This window comes from Patella vulgata, chromosome 6, assembly GCF_932274485.2.
Source record: "Patella vulgata chromosome 6, xgPatVulg1.2, whole genome shotgun sequence".
Lineage (NCBI taxonomy): Eukaryota > Metazoa > Mollusca > Gastropoda > Patellidae > Patella > Patella vulgata.
Window position 1 is genome coordinate 58,851,864 of NC_065884.2, and position 18,747 is coordinate 58,870,610.

General features: G+C 35.3%; 1 protein-coding gene across 2 annotated transcripts; it reads left to right on the plus strand.

The window, feature by feature from the left end:
• The first annotated feature begins 607 nt into the window (after positions 1-607).
• LOC126824418 (uncharacterized) lies at positions 608-17,497 on the plus strand. Of its 2 annotated transcripts, XM_056101939.1 has the most exons (14): positions 608-714; positions 3,389-3,473; positions 4,272-4,486; positions 5,329-5,530; positions 7,220-7,369; positions 7,531-7,673; positions 8,367-8,592; positions 9,314-9,457; positions 10,148-10,294; positions 12,016-12,125; positions 12,645-12,849; positions 13,344-13,460; positions 14,453-14,623; positions 15,264-17,497. In XM_056101939.1, the coding sequence occupies exons 1-14, from the start codon at positions 682-684 to the stop codon at positions 15,545-15,547; spliced, it is 2,232 nt and encodes a 743-aa protein (XP_055957914.1). In that variant the 5' UTR covers positions 608-681; the 3' UTR covers positions 15,548-17,497. The 2 variants fall into 2 exon arrangements, with proteins under 2 accessions (XP_055957914.1, XP_055957915.1); XM_056101940.1 differs by lacking the exons at positions 608-714; positions 3,389-3,473; positions 4,272-4,486 and having other exon boundaries at positions 5,529-5,635.
• Positions 17,498-18,747: the final 1,250 nt, after the last annotated feature.

Sequence of the window (18,747 nt, forward strand, 5' to 3'; positions counted from 1 at the left end):
TCGGAAACAGTTTTCGAGCTAGGTAGGTTTCATTTCGAAATAATGATCAATTTTGTAACTCGAGCTAACACGGATCAAGAAATCAGCGTACAACTGTTTATTATAGTCGTTAAATTTGGTGGTGGTACCTTGTAATTGAACTCAAGTCATAGATTTTCTGGGGAAATCTGGAGATTTTCAATGAATTAATGTTGATAATAGACAAACTTTTATGATTTTTTTTTAAGTTTTCATTTTATCTAGATATAATCGTTATGTAATATAAACCACGACGGCACAATTGGTCATTAAATTTGTTTCTGTTGGAAATCCGAGTAAAAACATATATTTTTTCTTAGCTCCCAAATTTGAAATTTAGGTTTTGATATATTTCTTTTTCAATTTTTATTGTAGTAAAATATCATATTTCAGATAATTTAATCTTCATGGTGTAATCATGCCATCATAGAACTGTACTACTATTAGGCCTATACATGTGTATACGATCTAGGATGCCATCATCAAAGATTTTCATCTTTGCCCGGGAATGTATTCTGTTATCCAGACTTAATGTAACTGTTGGGTATGGTATTATGACATACAAGTCTACACAGGAAGCTGTATCAATGTAAGTCACGAGTCACGTGAAAGATGAAAGTGAAAGAATAGGTAGAAGTAAACATAAGAAGTTTCAGCTTCACGATGGTGCTGAAATGTTTAGTATTTGTTTGTTTTGTAAGTAATGGTTTTGTTAACGATTTCTCTAGTTTAACATGATAATGGGCATGATAATGTCCTTGTTATTTTGATTTTATGGAGATTCTCATATTACAAGTACGGTAATGTAGAATTAGAAATGGCTAAAAAAAAGTAACATTAGTATAAGTATTACTAACTTGAGTGACTTAACCTAGTTACTTTAGTAACAGTGTTTGATAGAGACTAGCCTCTCACCGTTACTGAAAGGAAATGAAATGGGGTTTAACATCCTACTGTTCTGCTCCGACTGGGCTAATGAAGACAGGCATACGCCATGATCTATGAGTGAAATTTTGCCTGGGCAGCATCATCGATGGCCTACTCTTATAATATTGAAATCCAACTGCCAAGGGATCTTTTACATGCATGCTAATGTATACACAGGACCTCTGTTTTTCGTCCCATCTGAACGACAAGACAGCTGTCCTTGTCTGGCCTTCCGTCCTGCACCACTGCCAAGGGGAAACCACGTCAGAAAAATCCAGATGAACTTTCTCGGCCAATGCAGGGATCAACACTATTTTGAAGTACGGTAGTATTTTTCAATTCAAAAACACACACAAATTAATTTGAATTGGACTGCCATGATGAAACCCACACTTGCACAGACCAGAGGTCACAGTTTCTCGGCTATGGTTAGGCACTATTCAAAATCTAGGAATGAAATGTTACCGTAAGTCGTGTTTGCAATGTTGAAGACTGTGGATGATACTGAATAGTGGCAAGGAGTAGGGTCGCCTGTCCAACCTCGTGGGTTTTCTCCGGGGCCTCCGGTTTCCTCCCACTGCTAAAGACCCCTACGCGCAAGCGAACTATGTAAATAAAATTAAAACCATACGTTAGTCCCGAAATGACCTGGTTTGTGTCTAGTGGACGTTAAACCCCATTTCTCTCTCTCTCTTTTAAGATGCAATGAAAATTTTAAAAATGGCACACAAATACTACTGATGTAAACTGGAATAACCAGACGTCAAAGACTGCTATTCCATTTGAACTCTTCGCATATTTCACTGAAAATAACTGATTAGATATTACAGTTAAAAATAGAAATGATTGAACGTAAATAGTTAATATACATTCATATTACATTATTATATGCATTGCGACCCTTTTTTGTCCATTTCTAGGTTCCAGACTAGATCTGCCATCGAAACATTCATTTCAAAATTGTCTTGAATCTTTGTTGAAACACTGAAAAGAAATCTAATGAAATTGGAAACGCATTTCATAACAATTATAATATAAATTTTAATTATTCTAATAACACATAGATTTAAAAACAAACTATTACTGATTGTAAAGGGGAGTGGGTGGGCAGTGACCCCACACAGATAAAAATAATGATTAATGGTACTACTTTATACACGAATGAACTATATCTGCAGAACGGGTCACAGTCAACCTGGGGTACGGGCGGATTTTCCTTGGAGGGGGCTGTATCATTTTTGCCCGAAAAATGGTTACAAGCACAGAGTACATTAAAGAATCCACCAAGTCCAAATCTTGGAAATCTGCACATAGTTAATTATATTTCAAAATTTGGCATCTCCACCATGTTACGTTGCACACCATACTTACCACAATCTAGGGGTTGGTGTAAAAAGCACTACAGCACAGAATAATGTTTAAAATAGTATTCTTTATTTATACAAAGTGAGTATATAATCAGAATCGCCTACCTACCGGTACTTATTTACATGAATCAGATGGGAGATGCTACTCTCATAACCAAAATACTAAATCTAATACACAAGCATAGCACTATATAAAACATAAATATAATGGAAAATTCATCCAAAGATCTGTTTTCTACCCTCTCTGTTCAGTCTGTTTGAAAATAAAAAATGAAATGAAATGGGGTTTAATGTCTTACTGGGGAAAATAAAATGATTAGATTAGTACATTATCATAAGATAACACCATAGGGCAGTCTAGTGATGAGCTAATAAGGAAATAATAAAATGAGGAAATATTCTAAGTGTTGGATATCCTTGATATAGCTGAAATTGAAAACAATATACAAATGATTTATTAAAGATGCCTTGTGTTAGAGCTAAATCTGCATATTGCAGGTCTTTATTGGCTTCAAATGTTATATAAATTATTATCTTTTTACATGACAAGCCCATAATCAAGTCTCTAGGACATGAGATGGATGCAATAATAATTGGATTAGATAGAATGTATGTGCCATTTAATCGGTTAAAGCGAAAATGGAAAATCGAGACGTTGTCTATTATTGTAGCAATGACAATTGAGGCTGCACTATTCTTGTCAAAACATTTAATAGATTAGTATCAGATCTTTTCAAAGGTTGTAAGCTTATGCATTAATTACATTAGGGACCAATCAAATAACCTTGGGAATTGGGTGAGTGGGTTGAACGACACCACAGATAGAAAAGGTAATCTTTATTATGATAACATTCATTTTGGATGCACGCTGCTACGAAAGACATCTTAGCCCATTTCAGAAGTAACTTGTGGTATATATTTATTTAAAAATGTGGTCTCGCCTATGGACCTTTAGCTGTGGCATGAAAAGGAGAAAACTAGGTAACTGTCATCCTTGCCTTTTAGTCTTAGAATATAAACAGATATGGACTATCTCCTTTAAATAAAAAAATCAATTAATAATTTTAATCTTTCAGATTTGTACTTTTCCTTTGCCAACAAAGCAAGATGTAAATCCATCAGATGTCAAACAAGTTCACCTTATATTTATGAACCATCTTGGTAAGTATAATAACAGGTCTGTTGAATTGTTATTTGAACCATCTTGTTAAGTATAATAACAGGGTCGTTGAATTGTTATTTGAACCATCTTGGTAAGTATAATAACAGGACCGTTGAATTGTTTACGTACCATTTTGGTAAGTATAATAACAGGGTCGTTGAATTGTTATATGAACCATCTTGGTAAGTATAATAGCAGGGCTGTTGAATTGTTTATGTACCATTTTGGTAAGTATAAGAACAGGGCTGTTGAATTGTTTTATGAACCATCTTGATAAGTATAATAACAGGCATGTTGAATTGTTTTATGAATCATCTTGGTATATGTATGAATGAACCATCTTGGTAAGTATAATAACAGGTCTGTTGAATTGATTACATACCATCTTGGTAAGTATAGTAGCAGGGCTGTTGAATGGTTTTATTCTACATCTTTCAAACATATTGATTCTCTTTTTCTCTTCTTGTGGACAGAATCAACAATTCATGACCAGATTCAGTCTCAGCCATTCAACCTTACTCAGCCATTCATGACCACAATTTGACGAAACTGAGGTTTGAGCTAGACATAGATAAATTTGTTTCTTGTGGCAGATCATTGTTCAGACGATAATCTCAGGCTAAGGCATATGGGACCATTTGATTGGGGGAGAGGCTAAGATTCAGGTTCTAGAATGTCTCCATTTTTGACCAGAAACTGATTTTTGGCGAATGTACGGAAAAGTGACTTTCACATTTTGTTTTAAAGATATGAATATTGATAATATTAGTGTTGAGTGTTTAAACTTTGTGTTTCAGATGTTGGATTTGGTGGAATCAAACCACAAGTTGCATTTATCAACAACATCCTCAATAAATATTTTCATGAATATTATCCTAGAGCTATCAGCTTAGCGAACCAACTGAGGGGTCTGGGATATGCAGAGAGATTTATCTATACCACACATGCCTGGCTAGTTAGCATGTACTTGGACTGTCCATCAAATCTCGTTCTGTCAGGTGTTAAACTTATGGTAAGCCAACTTGAAGTCTGAAGCTTAAAGGCCAAGACTTAAAATAAGGCACCAGCTACAATCATTATCAGAAACAAATTCAGACTTTATCAGAGATGATCCCTCTGGTGCTTGCCATTTTGTCCAGCACTGATTTGTCTTTTCTCTGGTTTTTTTTATTGATATATGTCCATCAGATTGGCATTATTTCCAGACCTCATACTAGTTAAACCATGTCCACCAATCATTTATATTTTATCACTTCAAATTTTTTTATGAACTTGTCAAGATATTAAATGCCATTCCATTAATATGATACAACGTAAATTCCTCATCACATAAATATGAGAGAATCATCATTAGAAGAAACAAACAGGATTTGAAAAACCTAGCACTTTTAAATGTGTTCCCATCTGCATTTGGTCAGCTGAGATCGTCAAAGACTGATTGAAGTAAAATTCTTGCATGTGTTGGTTTCAATGGAGTTAGTGGCTCGGAAAGTGGGGCGCTAGGTCACTAACTAGGAGATCCTGGGTTCAATCCTGGTGTTGGTCAAGAACGGACGACATGGCAAGGAAGATCATTTTGTTGGTTGGATAGAACAATAAACCTATGTCCCATAAATGCCATTGGCAGACATTTAAAGATCCCTTGACAGTTGGAAAAAGGAGAGAAGATAATTCAATAGCACCACTGTCAGGGAAAAATTTCCTTCTTAGCCCACTGGCAAAAGATATAAATGTAGCATAATTGTGTGTGTGATACCCATGTACCATAGTTCATTTAAGATTTAGTATAAACAAATTAAAATTGAATAATAAATGAAATACTGTAGAAACCTATTATTGCCTTTTTTATTTTAGTGCCCTAATGCCACAGATGTAGCAGCATTTAAAAAGGCTGTACAATTAGGTGACATCACATGGCATGCTGGACCAATGAACATGCAGAATGAAATGTTTGATGTACCAATGGTTGACTTTAGTTTGCAAATAGCTGCAGATTTAGATGCATATTTTCAGATAAAAAGACCAACCAGAGTTCTTAGCCAGAGAGATGTGCCAGGTATGATATTGATAGATATCTTCCATCGAAGCCCGAGAGCTGCAGTGAGCAAGGTCCTGGCTTAATAACTAGGGAGGTTCTTGGTTCAATCTTGTTGTTGGTCGAGTAAGTCCTTTTGGATTTTTCAGCATGATTTCCCCTTGTCAGTGATGCAGAGGACCTGGTTAGGAACAGTTTCTAGTCATTTGGATGTATGAAAAACTGAAGTCCGATAAAAGAATTAGCAGTTATAATTTGATGAAGAGTAGGCGGAAACATTGCTGTCCGGGGAATAATTCTCTCATAGCACACTGTTTGATGTATGCTTGTTGTCATTTGCCAGATTGGTGTAGAATAGTAGGACTTTAAATATCATTTCATTGATGTTGGATATTCTTTTTATGTGGTTGTATATTGTCTCACCCCCGTCTGGCCAGCCGGCAGCCACAATTGCTTGTGGATGCTCTAGAGGCTAAAGTTAATATCCGATTGACTTTAAATTTATACACAGTGTTTAAGGTCATGTGTTGAAGAAGCCTATTGATTTTCAGCAATTTCCGATAATTACTGGCAGAGTTATGGCCCTTGATCACTTCAAAAAATCTTGTGGACGCTCTAGAGGCTAAAGTTAATATCCAATTGACGTTAAATTTATACACAGTGTTTAAGGTCATGAGACAAAGAAGCCTATTGATTTTCAGTAATTTCCGGTAATTACTGCCAGAGTTATGGCCCTTGATCACTTGAAAATATCTAGAGGCTAAAGTTATTATCCGATTGATTTCAGATTGATAAACAGAGTTTAAGGTCTTGAGACGAACAAGTATATTGATTTTCAATGAATTTTTATAACTTGAACAGCTAAATCCAAGATATTAAATGTTTCGTATACTAAACATTAGCATGGGGCAGAACTTTATAAAAACCAAACAAATTCTAATGATTTTCTGATAATTACTTAATGAGTTGTTACTCTTAATCAGATTTTAGTGTATTATAAATGTTTCATTACCGAAAAATGTAAAAATATGTGACAACTCTTGTTGACTGCCCGGACGATTTAGCTGCTGTGGACGTATGTTTCGTTGCCTGGCAACCTATCTTTATACACGGAAACCACCAATTAGAGCCCATGTCAAACTACTTTTTTTTTTTATCTCAAAACAATGTATCTTAATGAGAAAATCATTACTAATTGCAATCTGAAAATATCTATTAAACAGTGATAATTTTGATACCCACCTTCCAGGATCCCTCTATTCCATAGCCATTGCTAGATGTGTCTACATTCTCAAGATTTGTCTAGGTTCTCTAGATGTGTCTACATTCTCAAGATTTGTCTAGGTTCTCAAGATTTGTCCAGATTCTCAAGATTTGTCTGGGCTCTCTAGATTTGTCTAGGCTCTCTAGATTTGTCTAGATTCTCAATGTTTGTCTAGATTCTCTAGATTTGTCTAGGCTCTTGAGATTTGTCTAAATTCTCAAGATTTGGCTAGATCCTCAAGCTACTGATAATTGTCTTTTTTTCTTTAGATTAAGCTACTGGTAATTGTCAAGATTCTCTAAATTAAGCTACCAGTAATTGTCTAGATTATGCTACCAGGAATTGTCTAGATTATGCTACCAGGAATTGCCTAGATTCTCTAGATTTAGCCAGTTTTGCAGATCATCATTATATAAGTGTTAAATGTAAGGGCTTGTTTATTTCAGGAATGTCTCAGATGTTGTTACCTATATTTGATAGACATGGAATACAGGCTATAACCGTTGGTGTTAATGGTGCCACAACCCCTCCAGCTGTACCCAAAATATTTAACTGGAAGTACAAGAATACAAGTCTTATAGCCATGTGGCATCCAGGTAATTATAATTCTGAATGTATGTCAATTGCATCATAATTACAAGTCTGTATTATATGTCTTTATTAGAGTAAAGGTATTGTAAACTTGAGGAAATAAACAATAAATCTTTGTTTTGATTTTGATTAAACTTTGATTAATTGTATTTACAATTTTTTTCAGGTGGCTATCCTAATCAACCAGGTATATTTCCACAGATGCCAGGAGGTTTATCTGCTAAAGATTGTGTATCATTTGATGGATTTGATCAAGCTATGTGTTTTGCTTTTAGATCGGATAATGCTGGACCACCAGACTCTCTGGAAGTAAGTTTTGTTGACTTGGACATTTTAAAATGGTGGAAACTAGTTCACAAAAAACTTCAACTGAAATATTTTAAAGGTGCAGGCATTTCATTGGTTGAGAGTTTAAATTCAAGAACAAATGTTAGCTCTTGGCCAATGAAAGGCCAGGATTATTAAGATATTTAGTTTAAGTTTTTTTGAATAAAGCACCTGAACTCCTTACAGTATTACTAAACTTTGATTTTAGGATTTTTACACTACAGTACATTATAAATCAACCAGTTTTGGTCACAGGTTCGCTCCCTTGTTGCCTGAGAAAGTTCATCGCAATTTTCAGCCGTGGTTTCCCCTTATCAGTTGTGCAGAACAGAGGGCCTGTTAAAGACAGCTGTCTAGTTGTTTGGATGGGACACATTGGCATGCTAGTAAAAGATCCCTTGGCAGTTGGAATTCGATACAAGAGTAGGCCTTAGCACCATTTCCCTCATGGCACACTGTATGACGTGTGCCCAGTTGGAGCGGAACATTACAACGCTAAACCCCATTTCATTCCATTTCAAACAGCTTTCGGACAATCGGACAATCATATTCCAATTACGTATCTATCTGATCCACTCTCATATACATGGCTTCATGTCCATTGTTTGGTATGCCCTTTAAGACTTTTGTAAATTCTGTTTAGTATTCTTTAATCTTTTTTTGTTTTGATTTCAGGAAATTTTACTTTATTATGACATTGCTCGTGGTCAGTTTCCTAATGCATTAGTTCAGGCGTCAACTTTCGAAGATTTTGTTATTTTAGCTAGGTCTATTAAAGATAAACTTCCAGTAGTTGACAAGGAGATTGGAGATGTCTGGATTCAAGGAGTTTCCTCAGATCCTTTAAAAGTGGCTAAAATGAGAGCATTTTATAGAGCCAGAACTTACTGTATTAAAACAGGTATACATTTTGTTAAGAAAGATATTAATTTTGTGAAAAAGGTATCCATTTTATGGAAGGTTTTCATTATGTTAAGAAAGTTATTCATTATATTGAGAAAGATGTTCATTATGTATTCATTATGTTAAGAAAGGTATTCATTTTGATATGAAAGGTATTACTTTTGTAATGAAAGGTATTACTTTTGTAATGAAAGGTATCCACTCTGTTATGAAAAGTGCTTCCATTTAAAATGTGACATATGTTATAGATTGATTCGAATACTTTCTAAAAATTATAAAGATGAGAAATGCATGAAATTTGTGCTTAGATGGTCATAGTTTTCATTGAAGAAATGAAATTATATGCTGTTTACCAACGAGCTAATGAAGATAGTTTTCAGTGAAAAGGTCACAACGTAATAAGTCAAGAATGAAGACAGGCAGTGTGCTATGAGGGAAATTTTGCCATGGGGCAGACAGCAATTTAATTCCAATTGTCAAGGGTTCTTATACATGCATGTCTAGGTGTGAACAGGACCTTGTTTTTTCTGTGCAATCTGAATGACTAGACGCTGTTCCTTGCCAGGCCCTCCGTCCTGCACCGCTCACAAGGGGAAACCATGCTAGAAAATCACAGAGCTCTTGATTTGTGAGCCAGCACCTTACCCACTGAGCCACCATGTCTCCAGATTCCATATATGTTTGCTGTATTGGTAAATTAATATAAATTGATTTTTCAGGAATGTGTAATTTAAAAGACAGGCATTTTTATAATGCCAGTAGGTTTTTAGTGAAATTAGCGGAACATACATGGGGTATTGATAATGTTTATGATGCTGTTAACTGGACCAACATACAGTTTCATCAACGCCTGAAAAATAATGGTAACTATTTTAAATCTTCTGTTGTATTCTGGATGGCGACAATTTTGCTTTCATCTGTCTTTTTTTTTTCGATCAAAATGCCCCATTTTTCCCCCGAGAAATATGACTGTTAGAGAGATGACAAAAATTATTTTACGCAGGTAGATTGACAGCGCAGACTTGGAGTTACATCATCAGCAAAATCTGTGCTTTAACAATGAGTACGGCATCAAAACCACATAGATCTTAGCCGAATGGTCGCCAAAATATAAACTAACGGATTTGAAAACATTTTCCTAGGAGTTTATTTAATGTAGATAGATGAATTCACAGAATTATTTGGACATTATTTCAAATTCTTACCTTTTTTGTTTTTATTAATAAGAGTTGAATAAATATTAAATTCATAATAATTTCACATGTTTCCTAAAAATGAGCTATATTTTGACAAAATACAAACAAAAAACACCCTCACACATCAATTTTTTTAAAAGGATTGTCTGAGAACCAGAATTTTTTTTTTTTTGTGTGGCCTTATACTGGGTTTTCAAAATGTTTTCCCATTTCAGTTCATGATTATAGTCAAATGTTTTTGCACTTGTGAAAATGACGACAAACTCTGAACCAGAATAGCTTACAAGCACAATATATTTTTCTGTTAGGATTTGTTTCTGAATATTCATTTGTCCATTTTTCGTTTTTAATCTGAAGCACCTACATACACCAATGCTATAAATTCCTGGATAAGTCAGCGAGCATTTCTAGATGTTGCTATGGAGGCACTGGGAGATCATCCTTTAGTTTCTATGGTTACTAAAGAATGGCAGCAGATACAGTCAACCCCACCAGACATAACAGGTAATACATCTGGGTAATTGGTCTTTAAACAACATTGTTCTTTTTATTCCAAATGAAAAGTTTTGATGCTTTTCTATTTAAATCTAAAAAATTTTGACTGGAAAGTTATATTTTTCACAAATTTATTGTTAACATGGACATTGGTTGCGGGTAAAGTGATGACCCAACGCTGAGAGTCGATATCCCATATATTTGTCCCCCGCCTTTCGAAGAAAGCAGGGGACTATTAAAATGGGTTCGTCCGTCTGTCTGTCCGTCCGTCCGTCCGTCTGTCTGTCCGTCACACTTTTTGGGACACAATAACTCTCTTCCTAATTGAGCTAGAATGTTCAAACTTGGTGTATGTGTTTATTAGGTCAATGCCTTGATGGAGTTCGAAGATGAGCATTTTCCGCTTAGGGTAAGCAGAGATAAGCAATTTGATTGGTTGATGCTTTGGGACACGATAACTCTCTTCCTAATTGGGCTAGAATGTTCAAACTTGGTGTATGTGTTGATTAGGTCAATGCCTTGATGGAGTTCGAAGATGAGCATTTTCCGCTTAGGGTAAGCAGAGATAAGCAATTTGATTGGTTGATGCTTTGGGACACGATAACTTTTAATTGAGCTAGAATGTTCAAACTTGGTGTATGTGTTTATTAGGTCAATGCCTTGATGGAGTTCGAAGATGAGCATTTTCCGCTTAGGGTAAGCAGAGATAAGCAATTTGATTGGTTGATACTTTGGGGCACGATAACTCTCTTCCTAATTGAGCTAGAATGTTCAAACTTGGTGTATGTGTTGATTAGGTCAATGCCTTGATGGAGTTCGAAGATGAGCATTTTCCGCTTAGGGTAAGCAGAGATAAGCAATTTGATTGGTTGATGCTTTGGGACCTGATAACTTTAGTTCTAATTAAAAGGGAGAGTGAGGACACTTGGTGTATAGCTTTATTATATCAATACCTTGACTAAGTCTCGATAATGAGCATTTTCTGCTTAGGGTAAGCAGAGCGATAAGCAATTTGATTGGCCGAGACTTTGGAACACATTAACTCCTTTTCTAATTGAGCTAGAATGTTCAAACTTGGTGTAGGAGTTTATTAGGTTAATGTCTTGATGGAGTTCGAAGATGAGCATTTTGTGCTTAGGTTAAGCAGAGATAAGCAATTTGATTGGTCGAGACTTTAGAACACAATAACTCTCATTCTAGTTGAGTTAGAATGTTCACACTTGGCATAGGTGGCTATTAGGTGAATGCCTTGATGGAGTGTGAAGATGAGAATTTTTTGCTTAGAGTAAGCAGGGATAAGCAATTTGATTGGTTGATGCTTTGGGACACGATAACTTTAGTTCTAATTAAGTGAGAGTGAGGACACTTGGTGTATAGCTTTATTATATCATTACCTTGACTAAGTTTGATAATGAGTATTTTCTGCTGTCATGTCATGGCTGAGTTCAATTATTAACATTGGTCGATGCTTTGGGACAAGATAACTTTGATTCTATCTGATAGAGAGTGCTGAAACTTTAGTGTATAATTTGATTGCTCGATACTTTTGAAAAAAATAAATGTGCGATTAATTAATGTGTCATCTATTTATTTTGGGATTTCGGCGGGGGACATCAGCCTCACTGTTGGCTTGTTAATCACATGAAGATATTGACATGTAATATTATATTATAGATATGGAAGAAGTACCTAGTGAGATAGATATATTAACATGTGATATTATATTATAGATATGGAAGAAGTACCTAGTGAGACAGATATATTAACATGTGATAAAGGATATAAGATAGGATTTAATGAACAGGGACAAGTTACAACACTTATAGATCCTTATACAAAGGTACCAATACTCAGCTATTTATATACTTAGTATTTTTAGATTTGGTTCCCATTTGTCAGGGGTAACACCAACATAGCTGAGACAAGAAAAGTCTGTCAAATGATTTGAATGCGACCAAAATATGGTCAGACTTGTAGTGTATGTAAACGTCTTTTTGAGGTTGAAATTATAAGAGTATGTGAAATACAGTTGTCTAGTCATTTGGATGGGACGGAAAACCGAGGTCCAGTGTATACATTAGCATGCACGTAAAAGATTCCTTGGCAGTAGGAATTTGAAATAAGAGTAGGTCATAGTGCCGCTGCCCGAGCAATATTTTTCTGGCCGTCCTCATTAGCCCTGTCGGAGCAGAACAGTAAAACGTTAAATCCCATTTCATTTCATTTGACAATTGATCAGATCATTCCAGATTGTAATTTGATATTTCATTTAATGAAGAACAGATAGCTAATGGCAAGTCCTGGAAATGAAAATTCATGTCGATGATTAAAAGTGAATTATGGTATATTTGAATTTCAGACAAATTGGGCATCAGAAACAGAACCACTGGGTCAGTTTTTATACCAGACCTATAACCAGACAGACTTCGATGTACTGGATGCAGCTACTACACCATACTCGAAACATTTCTTCTTGGGTATTGGGAAACCTAACCTCACTAAAAACGCTCAGTCCGAGAGTAAATTTTGGAGAACTAGGTTGGTACAACGCTACAGAAATAACAGTTAGTTGATTTTATTGTTTTAGACAAAGAATGTGGTGTTATGTCAGAGTGAGAGTACTTTTTGGCTAAATATTTGTAATTGACACTTTCGCAAAACTGGGGAACGCGGTTACAGATGTGTCTGCGATGAATCAACCAATCGTATCAGAAGCTAGATATGGTATATTTTGTTCAGTGATCAAAACTAAACTAAGATAGAATTGAGAGAAAGGGCTAATTGTTGTTAAGGTTTGAAATGACTTTATGCTCCCTCATGCATGGGATGTGGAGTGTAAATTCTTTCATCTCAGATGAGTGTGATTTCTCAATTTTTGTCTTGTACAAAATGCATTAACTATAGCTTTTTCATCACGATTGAACAAGTACAGTTATATTATGGGTTTCCAACTTTTCCATGTTAGTCAGACTCTGGTTTCATTTCCAAACATACAACTGAGTGTATCTGATATGGACTCTGCTCCTGATGATTGAAACTGACATTTGTTTTGTTTCAGAAAACTCTCAGTGTGATTTTTTGATCCACATACAGATAGCTGAGAGTAGAGCTGTATCGTATTATGGTGCTCCACCAGGTATCTGGATTAGATATACAAAACCTGAAGGAGAATTAGGTAACAATTAAATATCAATTACTTAGATTAACTATATTCTAGATCCACAAATGATGCTTAGTCCACTCCATTTCTTCGGAAACACCTATTAAAATTTTACTATCTATTTTTGGGGAAAATTTAACTTAAAAAGGGATAACCCCAAAATACATGGTTGCTCTTCCCAAATGCTCATATGATGTTAAAGTGTTTATCATTATCCAAAAGAAGTAAAAATCAAACTCGAGACACCATGGCTGGATCAGAAAACTTTTTGTGATATATTTTTTATAACATGATTTTATAACAGATCATCTAGTCAGTCAAATAAGCACAAGGTCTGGGAGATACAAGGGGTTTGCTTAATTCAAGTTGAATGATAGAGACCCCCAAATTAATCCAGCCTGAGCCACTCGGTCAGTATGGAGCTAGGTCACTAACCAAGACTTCCCAGACTTGATGCCGGTATTAAAGGGACAGGGAGAGAAAATCCCATGTATACCATTGGCAGCACGTAATATTCCTGTATTCATAATCCTGGGAATTTTCAAATATAGATCTATATATTTTTTTATACTTTCGATGGCCTCCACTACATGAAGTGCTGACTGGGTGTAGTGGGAGGTTATGTCAGAGGTCATATGAGTGGCTGTTGACCCTATAACGTCAGCCATTCGATTAACCAATCAGCATCGGTTTTTCAAGTGGCCATTTGGAAATACATTTGCGGTGACTGTCTACCCGCAGTTGTGCGCGGATGAACACTTCCAGATCTTTATGTAGTGAAAACAAGTAAAACTAAATTTTGAATTGTGAAAAATGAAACAAAATAGAATATGCGTTTTAATAAACGTGCTAAATTAACAACCAATGACATCTTTAGGAAAAGTACATATCAGCATTGATTAGACAGTCAAGCAAATATCTGGAAATTTAAAGCTTTTCAAAAGATTTCTTAGCTATTTTTGGTTTTAAGATATTTTGACTGATAGTAATTATTTAATATTTTGTAGGCATGGCGATAGAGGTACAGTGGTATAATAAACAACCAACCAGATTACCAGAATCCATTTTCTTCTCATTTCAATCAAAAACACGACCAGGTTACCAATGGCAACTACATAAATTAGATCAAATTCTAGATCCTCTGAATGTGGTTACTAATGGTAGTCAGAGATTACACGGTAAGAATGGATAAAGTTTTACACACTGGACTCTTTTGTTATGACTCAGGTGTTCAAGTTACTGATCAACCAGCCATGTGTTGTTTTAGAACATGCACAGGTGATCATTTGAGGAAAAGTAGGTAAACATGTGGATGCTCTTGAGGCTAAAGTAGATATCTGATTGACTTCGAATTAATACACTGTTTCATTACCGACAAAAGAAAAAATATGCGACCACCCTTGTTGACTACCCGGATGACTTAGCTGTTTTGGGCGTATGTTTCGTTGGCTGTCAACCTATTTTTCTACGTGTCCTTTCATGCTTACATGTCACATCTGACTGACTAGACAGGACTTTACTTGTCAGCGCCACAGGCAAGTGTTTATAATAATGATTAAATGTGGCCTGCTGTAAAATGTCATTTAACACTCACCACCTTTCTTGCCACCTGTTTTCTATGCCGTACCAGCTAGAAGAACCTTCAAATGAAACAAAAAAACATGGGAGTACTACACATAAATAGTCTCTTGGCAGTCGAAAATAGGAAAAGAAGAGATTTAAATGGGGCTATGGGCAAAATTCTATCATTGTGTTGAAGTTCTAAAGAAACTACAAATACCATCAATTTGTTGAATTTATGATAAATATATATTTCAGTCATTGATCGAGGAGTTATGTATTCAAAACTGTCGTCAGGGTTACTAATCGAATCTCCAGATGTTGCTATGGTGACAGTATTGACATCTGAGAATGGAGCATCCAGCCTACCATTGCCGTTAACATGTATTAAAGATGTAAAGGGCATGGCCTTTAATTTATATAATAATTTATGGGATGTTAATTATATATTCTGGTATCCATATTTAGCTCAAGATAAAAATCAGAAATTTCGATTCATGTTAAATTTCCCAAGGAGTGAGAAAGACAAGGATATCTTTTAGTCATAATTCTGACTTAGCATATGGCCATCCATATAAGGGAAAGGAAGTTGTTTAGTTATAAAATAGTTATTTACAACTTGCTAAGCTTTCTAGTTAGATAATTCTGAATTTGCTTATGACCATTTGAGGAAAAGTAAGCTTTTTAGTCCAGGCCCAGTCGAGTGGGGGGGGCTAAAGCCCCCCCAATAAATTGGCCGCAAGTACTCTTTTCTCCAGGTTATTGCCTATAAGGACCTAGGATGGAAGCCCCCCCCCCTCAATCAAGAATTGCTTCCGCCGGCCCTGTAGTCATAAAATAGTTAATTCAACTGGATACAAGTCTCTAAGTTAGTTAATTCCTGGTTTGCTTCTGACCATTTATTTTTGGTAAAGTAAGGTGGAATGTAGTGACATAATAATTTAAATTTGAGAACAATGAATATAATATGTCTGTTTATCTTTTTGTAACTACTTCACAAAAAATATACACATAAAGTTTAATTTCTCGAACCACTGAACAACACTAAATACGCTTTAAGGTTTGAGCTGAAATTGTACCTTAAGGTGGTTAGTTAAGCTTAAGGTATTTAATTGAATACACGATCGAAACAGACATGATTGAATAAAAACAAATTGTATTTTAAGTTGCATATATGGTAAATGTAGCCTGTTTGGAGTAATAAAATTTCAAAAGTAAAAGGGAATCAATATCAGGGGGAATAATAGAAATATTTAATTTTAACCTTTACTGTGATATTTGCAAAATCTCAGAATCTGATTTTCAAGGAACCTTGCTGACCTGATTATTTCACTGCTTGAAGATTTGTATGGAATATTTTTGCCAATATTCATAAGTTCAATTATTTTAATGAAAAAACAATCTGTCAGCTCGGTTCTCTGTATCTTTTGATTCAGAGGATTTTGAAGTTTATTGTCAGGAGATTCCTTGTACATTCTAGTAAAATTTTAGGCCTGAATCATAGTTTTCTTTCATGTGATTTCTATATTCTGAGAAAATTTTGATGGTTATAGCAATTTTATGATAATAATGTCCATGGCATTTCTATTTTCTTGCATTCCCTTAAGAAGAAGAATTTGAAAATTTTATAATCAATGTGTTAAAATTGTATTATTTGTATGTTGTTAAATGATTTTGTTAATTTTTTACCAACTCAATCAGGGTTTTTTATGCTCAAAAAGGTTTTGTTTCCATTTTATTCTTCAGTTCTTTGAATGGCATTTAGTAATTGGAAAATAATCAAATAAAACATAATCAAATAAATAACTATTTGTGGATAAGAATTACAGTGAAATAAACCATAGTAATTGTTATCCATAAATAGTGTTTTATTTGATTATTCTTCAGTTGTTTTCTCCATATGATTATAACCTACTGTAAAAACCTTTTTTTATAGGATGTGTTCAACAATGTGTACATTGTGATTATAATCTTTTAGAGGCATTTAGTAACAGGACAGAGCATTAAGCCAGTAATTGTTCTTTCATATGTTGTTCTTAGTGTTTAACATCTGCTTCCACCAAAGGTGATATCGCAGACAAGTTTTATTTTTTCATTTTGATTATGCGCAGGGGTCTTTCCTGTGAGAGGAAACCGGAGTACCCAGAACAAACCCATCTCCAAGCCACATATGCTCACACCAGGGATCGAAACCACAGCCGCAAGTCAGAGGTGACCGGCCAGCTAGATGTCGAAGCACGACACTCTAGACCATGTGTTATAATTTATTACATTATGGTTCAAAATCAATCTATCCATACAGAAAAGTTTGATTATCATGACATTTAATTGGCTGATTATATGCTGTCATGTCATGACCTAAACATGTTAATGGTTTCACCAATCAAATACATGAAATGAAACTAACATTTAGTTTTAATCAGATTGATGTCAAATCCTGATTCAGTTATCTTTATTTATAATTATGAAATAAATTTATCTTTTTTAATATTCATGTGTCTATTATTTACAGTCCGGTTCGAGCACGGTTACCCCTTGTCGGTGGTGCAGGGGGAAGGACGTGGCAAGGAAAGTGTGACTAGTCTTTTGAATGGGACAAAAAAAAAAAAACGGTGGACACATTGACGTGCACATAAAAGATCCTTTGACAGTTGGAATTTGAAATAAGAGTAGGTCATAGTGGTACTGTCCTTGAGAGAGAGAGAGAGAGAAATGGGATTTAACATCCAGAGAGAAAAATGGGGTTTAACATCCACTTGACACAAACTAGATCATTTCGGGACTAACACATGCTTCAATTTTATTTTAATAAATCGCTTGCGGGTAGGGGTCTTTAGCAGTGGGAGGAAACCGGATTGTAGCAAATGAAGACCCCTGTATATATGAATGAAATGGAGTTTAATGTCCTACTCTTTTGCTCCGACCGGCCTAATGAAGACAGAGGACCTGGAGAAAACCCACGAGGGTGGACAGGTGAACCTACTCCTTGTCATGTACAACCCGGGAATCGAAACCATGCCAGTTGACTCAATGACAGACCTTATGATACAGCGCACATGTGCTAACCATTCGGTCATCCAACCCTTCTGGTAACAGTAGATTACAGCTCACTGATAACTAGTGGTGAGCACAGATTACAACTAACTGTTGATAACCGTACAACTCACTAATAACTAATGGTAAACTCACTGGTGGTAACCATAGATTACACCTCACTATAATGACCACAGCTTAAAACTCCTTAATAACTGGTGGTGATTTCAGATAACCACTCACTAATTTTGTCAATTTTTAAAAAATCATTTGCAATACTTTTGGTGCTTATAACAAAAGAACACGCTTGTCGGTGATTACAACTCACTAATCAGTTGAGAATAACTGTGGTCTGATCCCAACAAAAATATACAAGTTACTTCCCTTCCCAGTGGCTGTCACAAATAAACCTGGGACGATATTTAAACTAATGAATAATTGTAACTGTCAAGTCTTGATCAACAACTTAGTTGTTAGTCTATCTGTGTTTTGTTTTGAGCACAGCACTCAAGTGTTATCTTATTTTTGGAGAGCAAAATTGGGTTTAATGTCCACTTGACACAAACTAGGTAATTTCTGGACTAATATGGTTCAACTTTATTTCAATAATTCGCTTGCGCATAGGGGTCTTTAGCAGTGGGAGGAAACCGAAGGACCTGGAGAAAACCCACAAAGTTGGACCCTACCCCTTGTCACGTATAACTTGTGA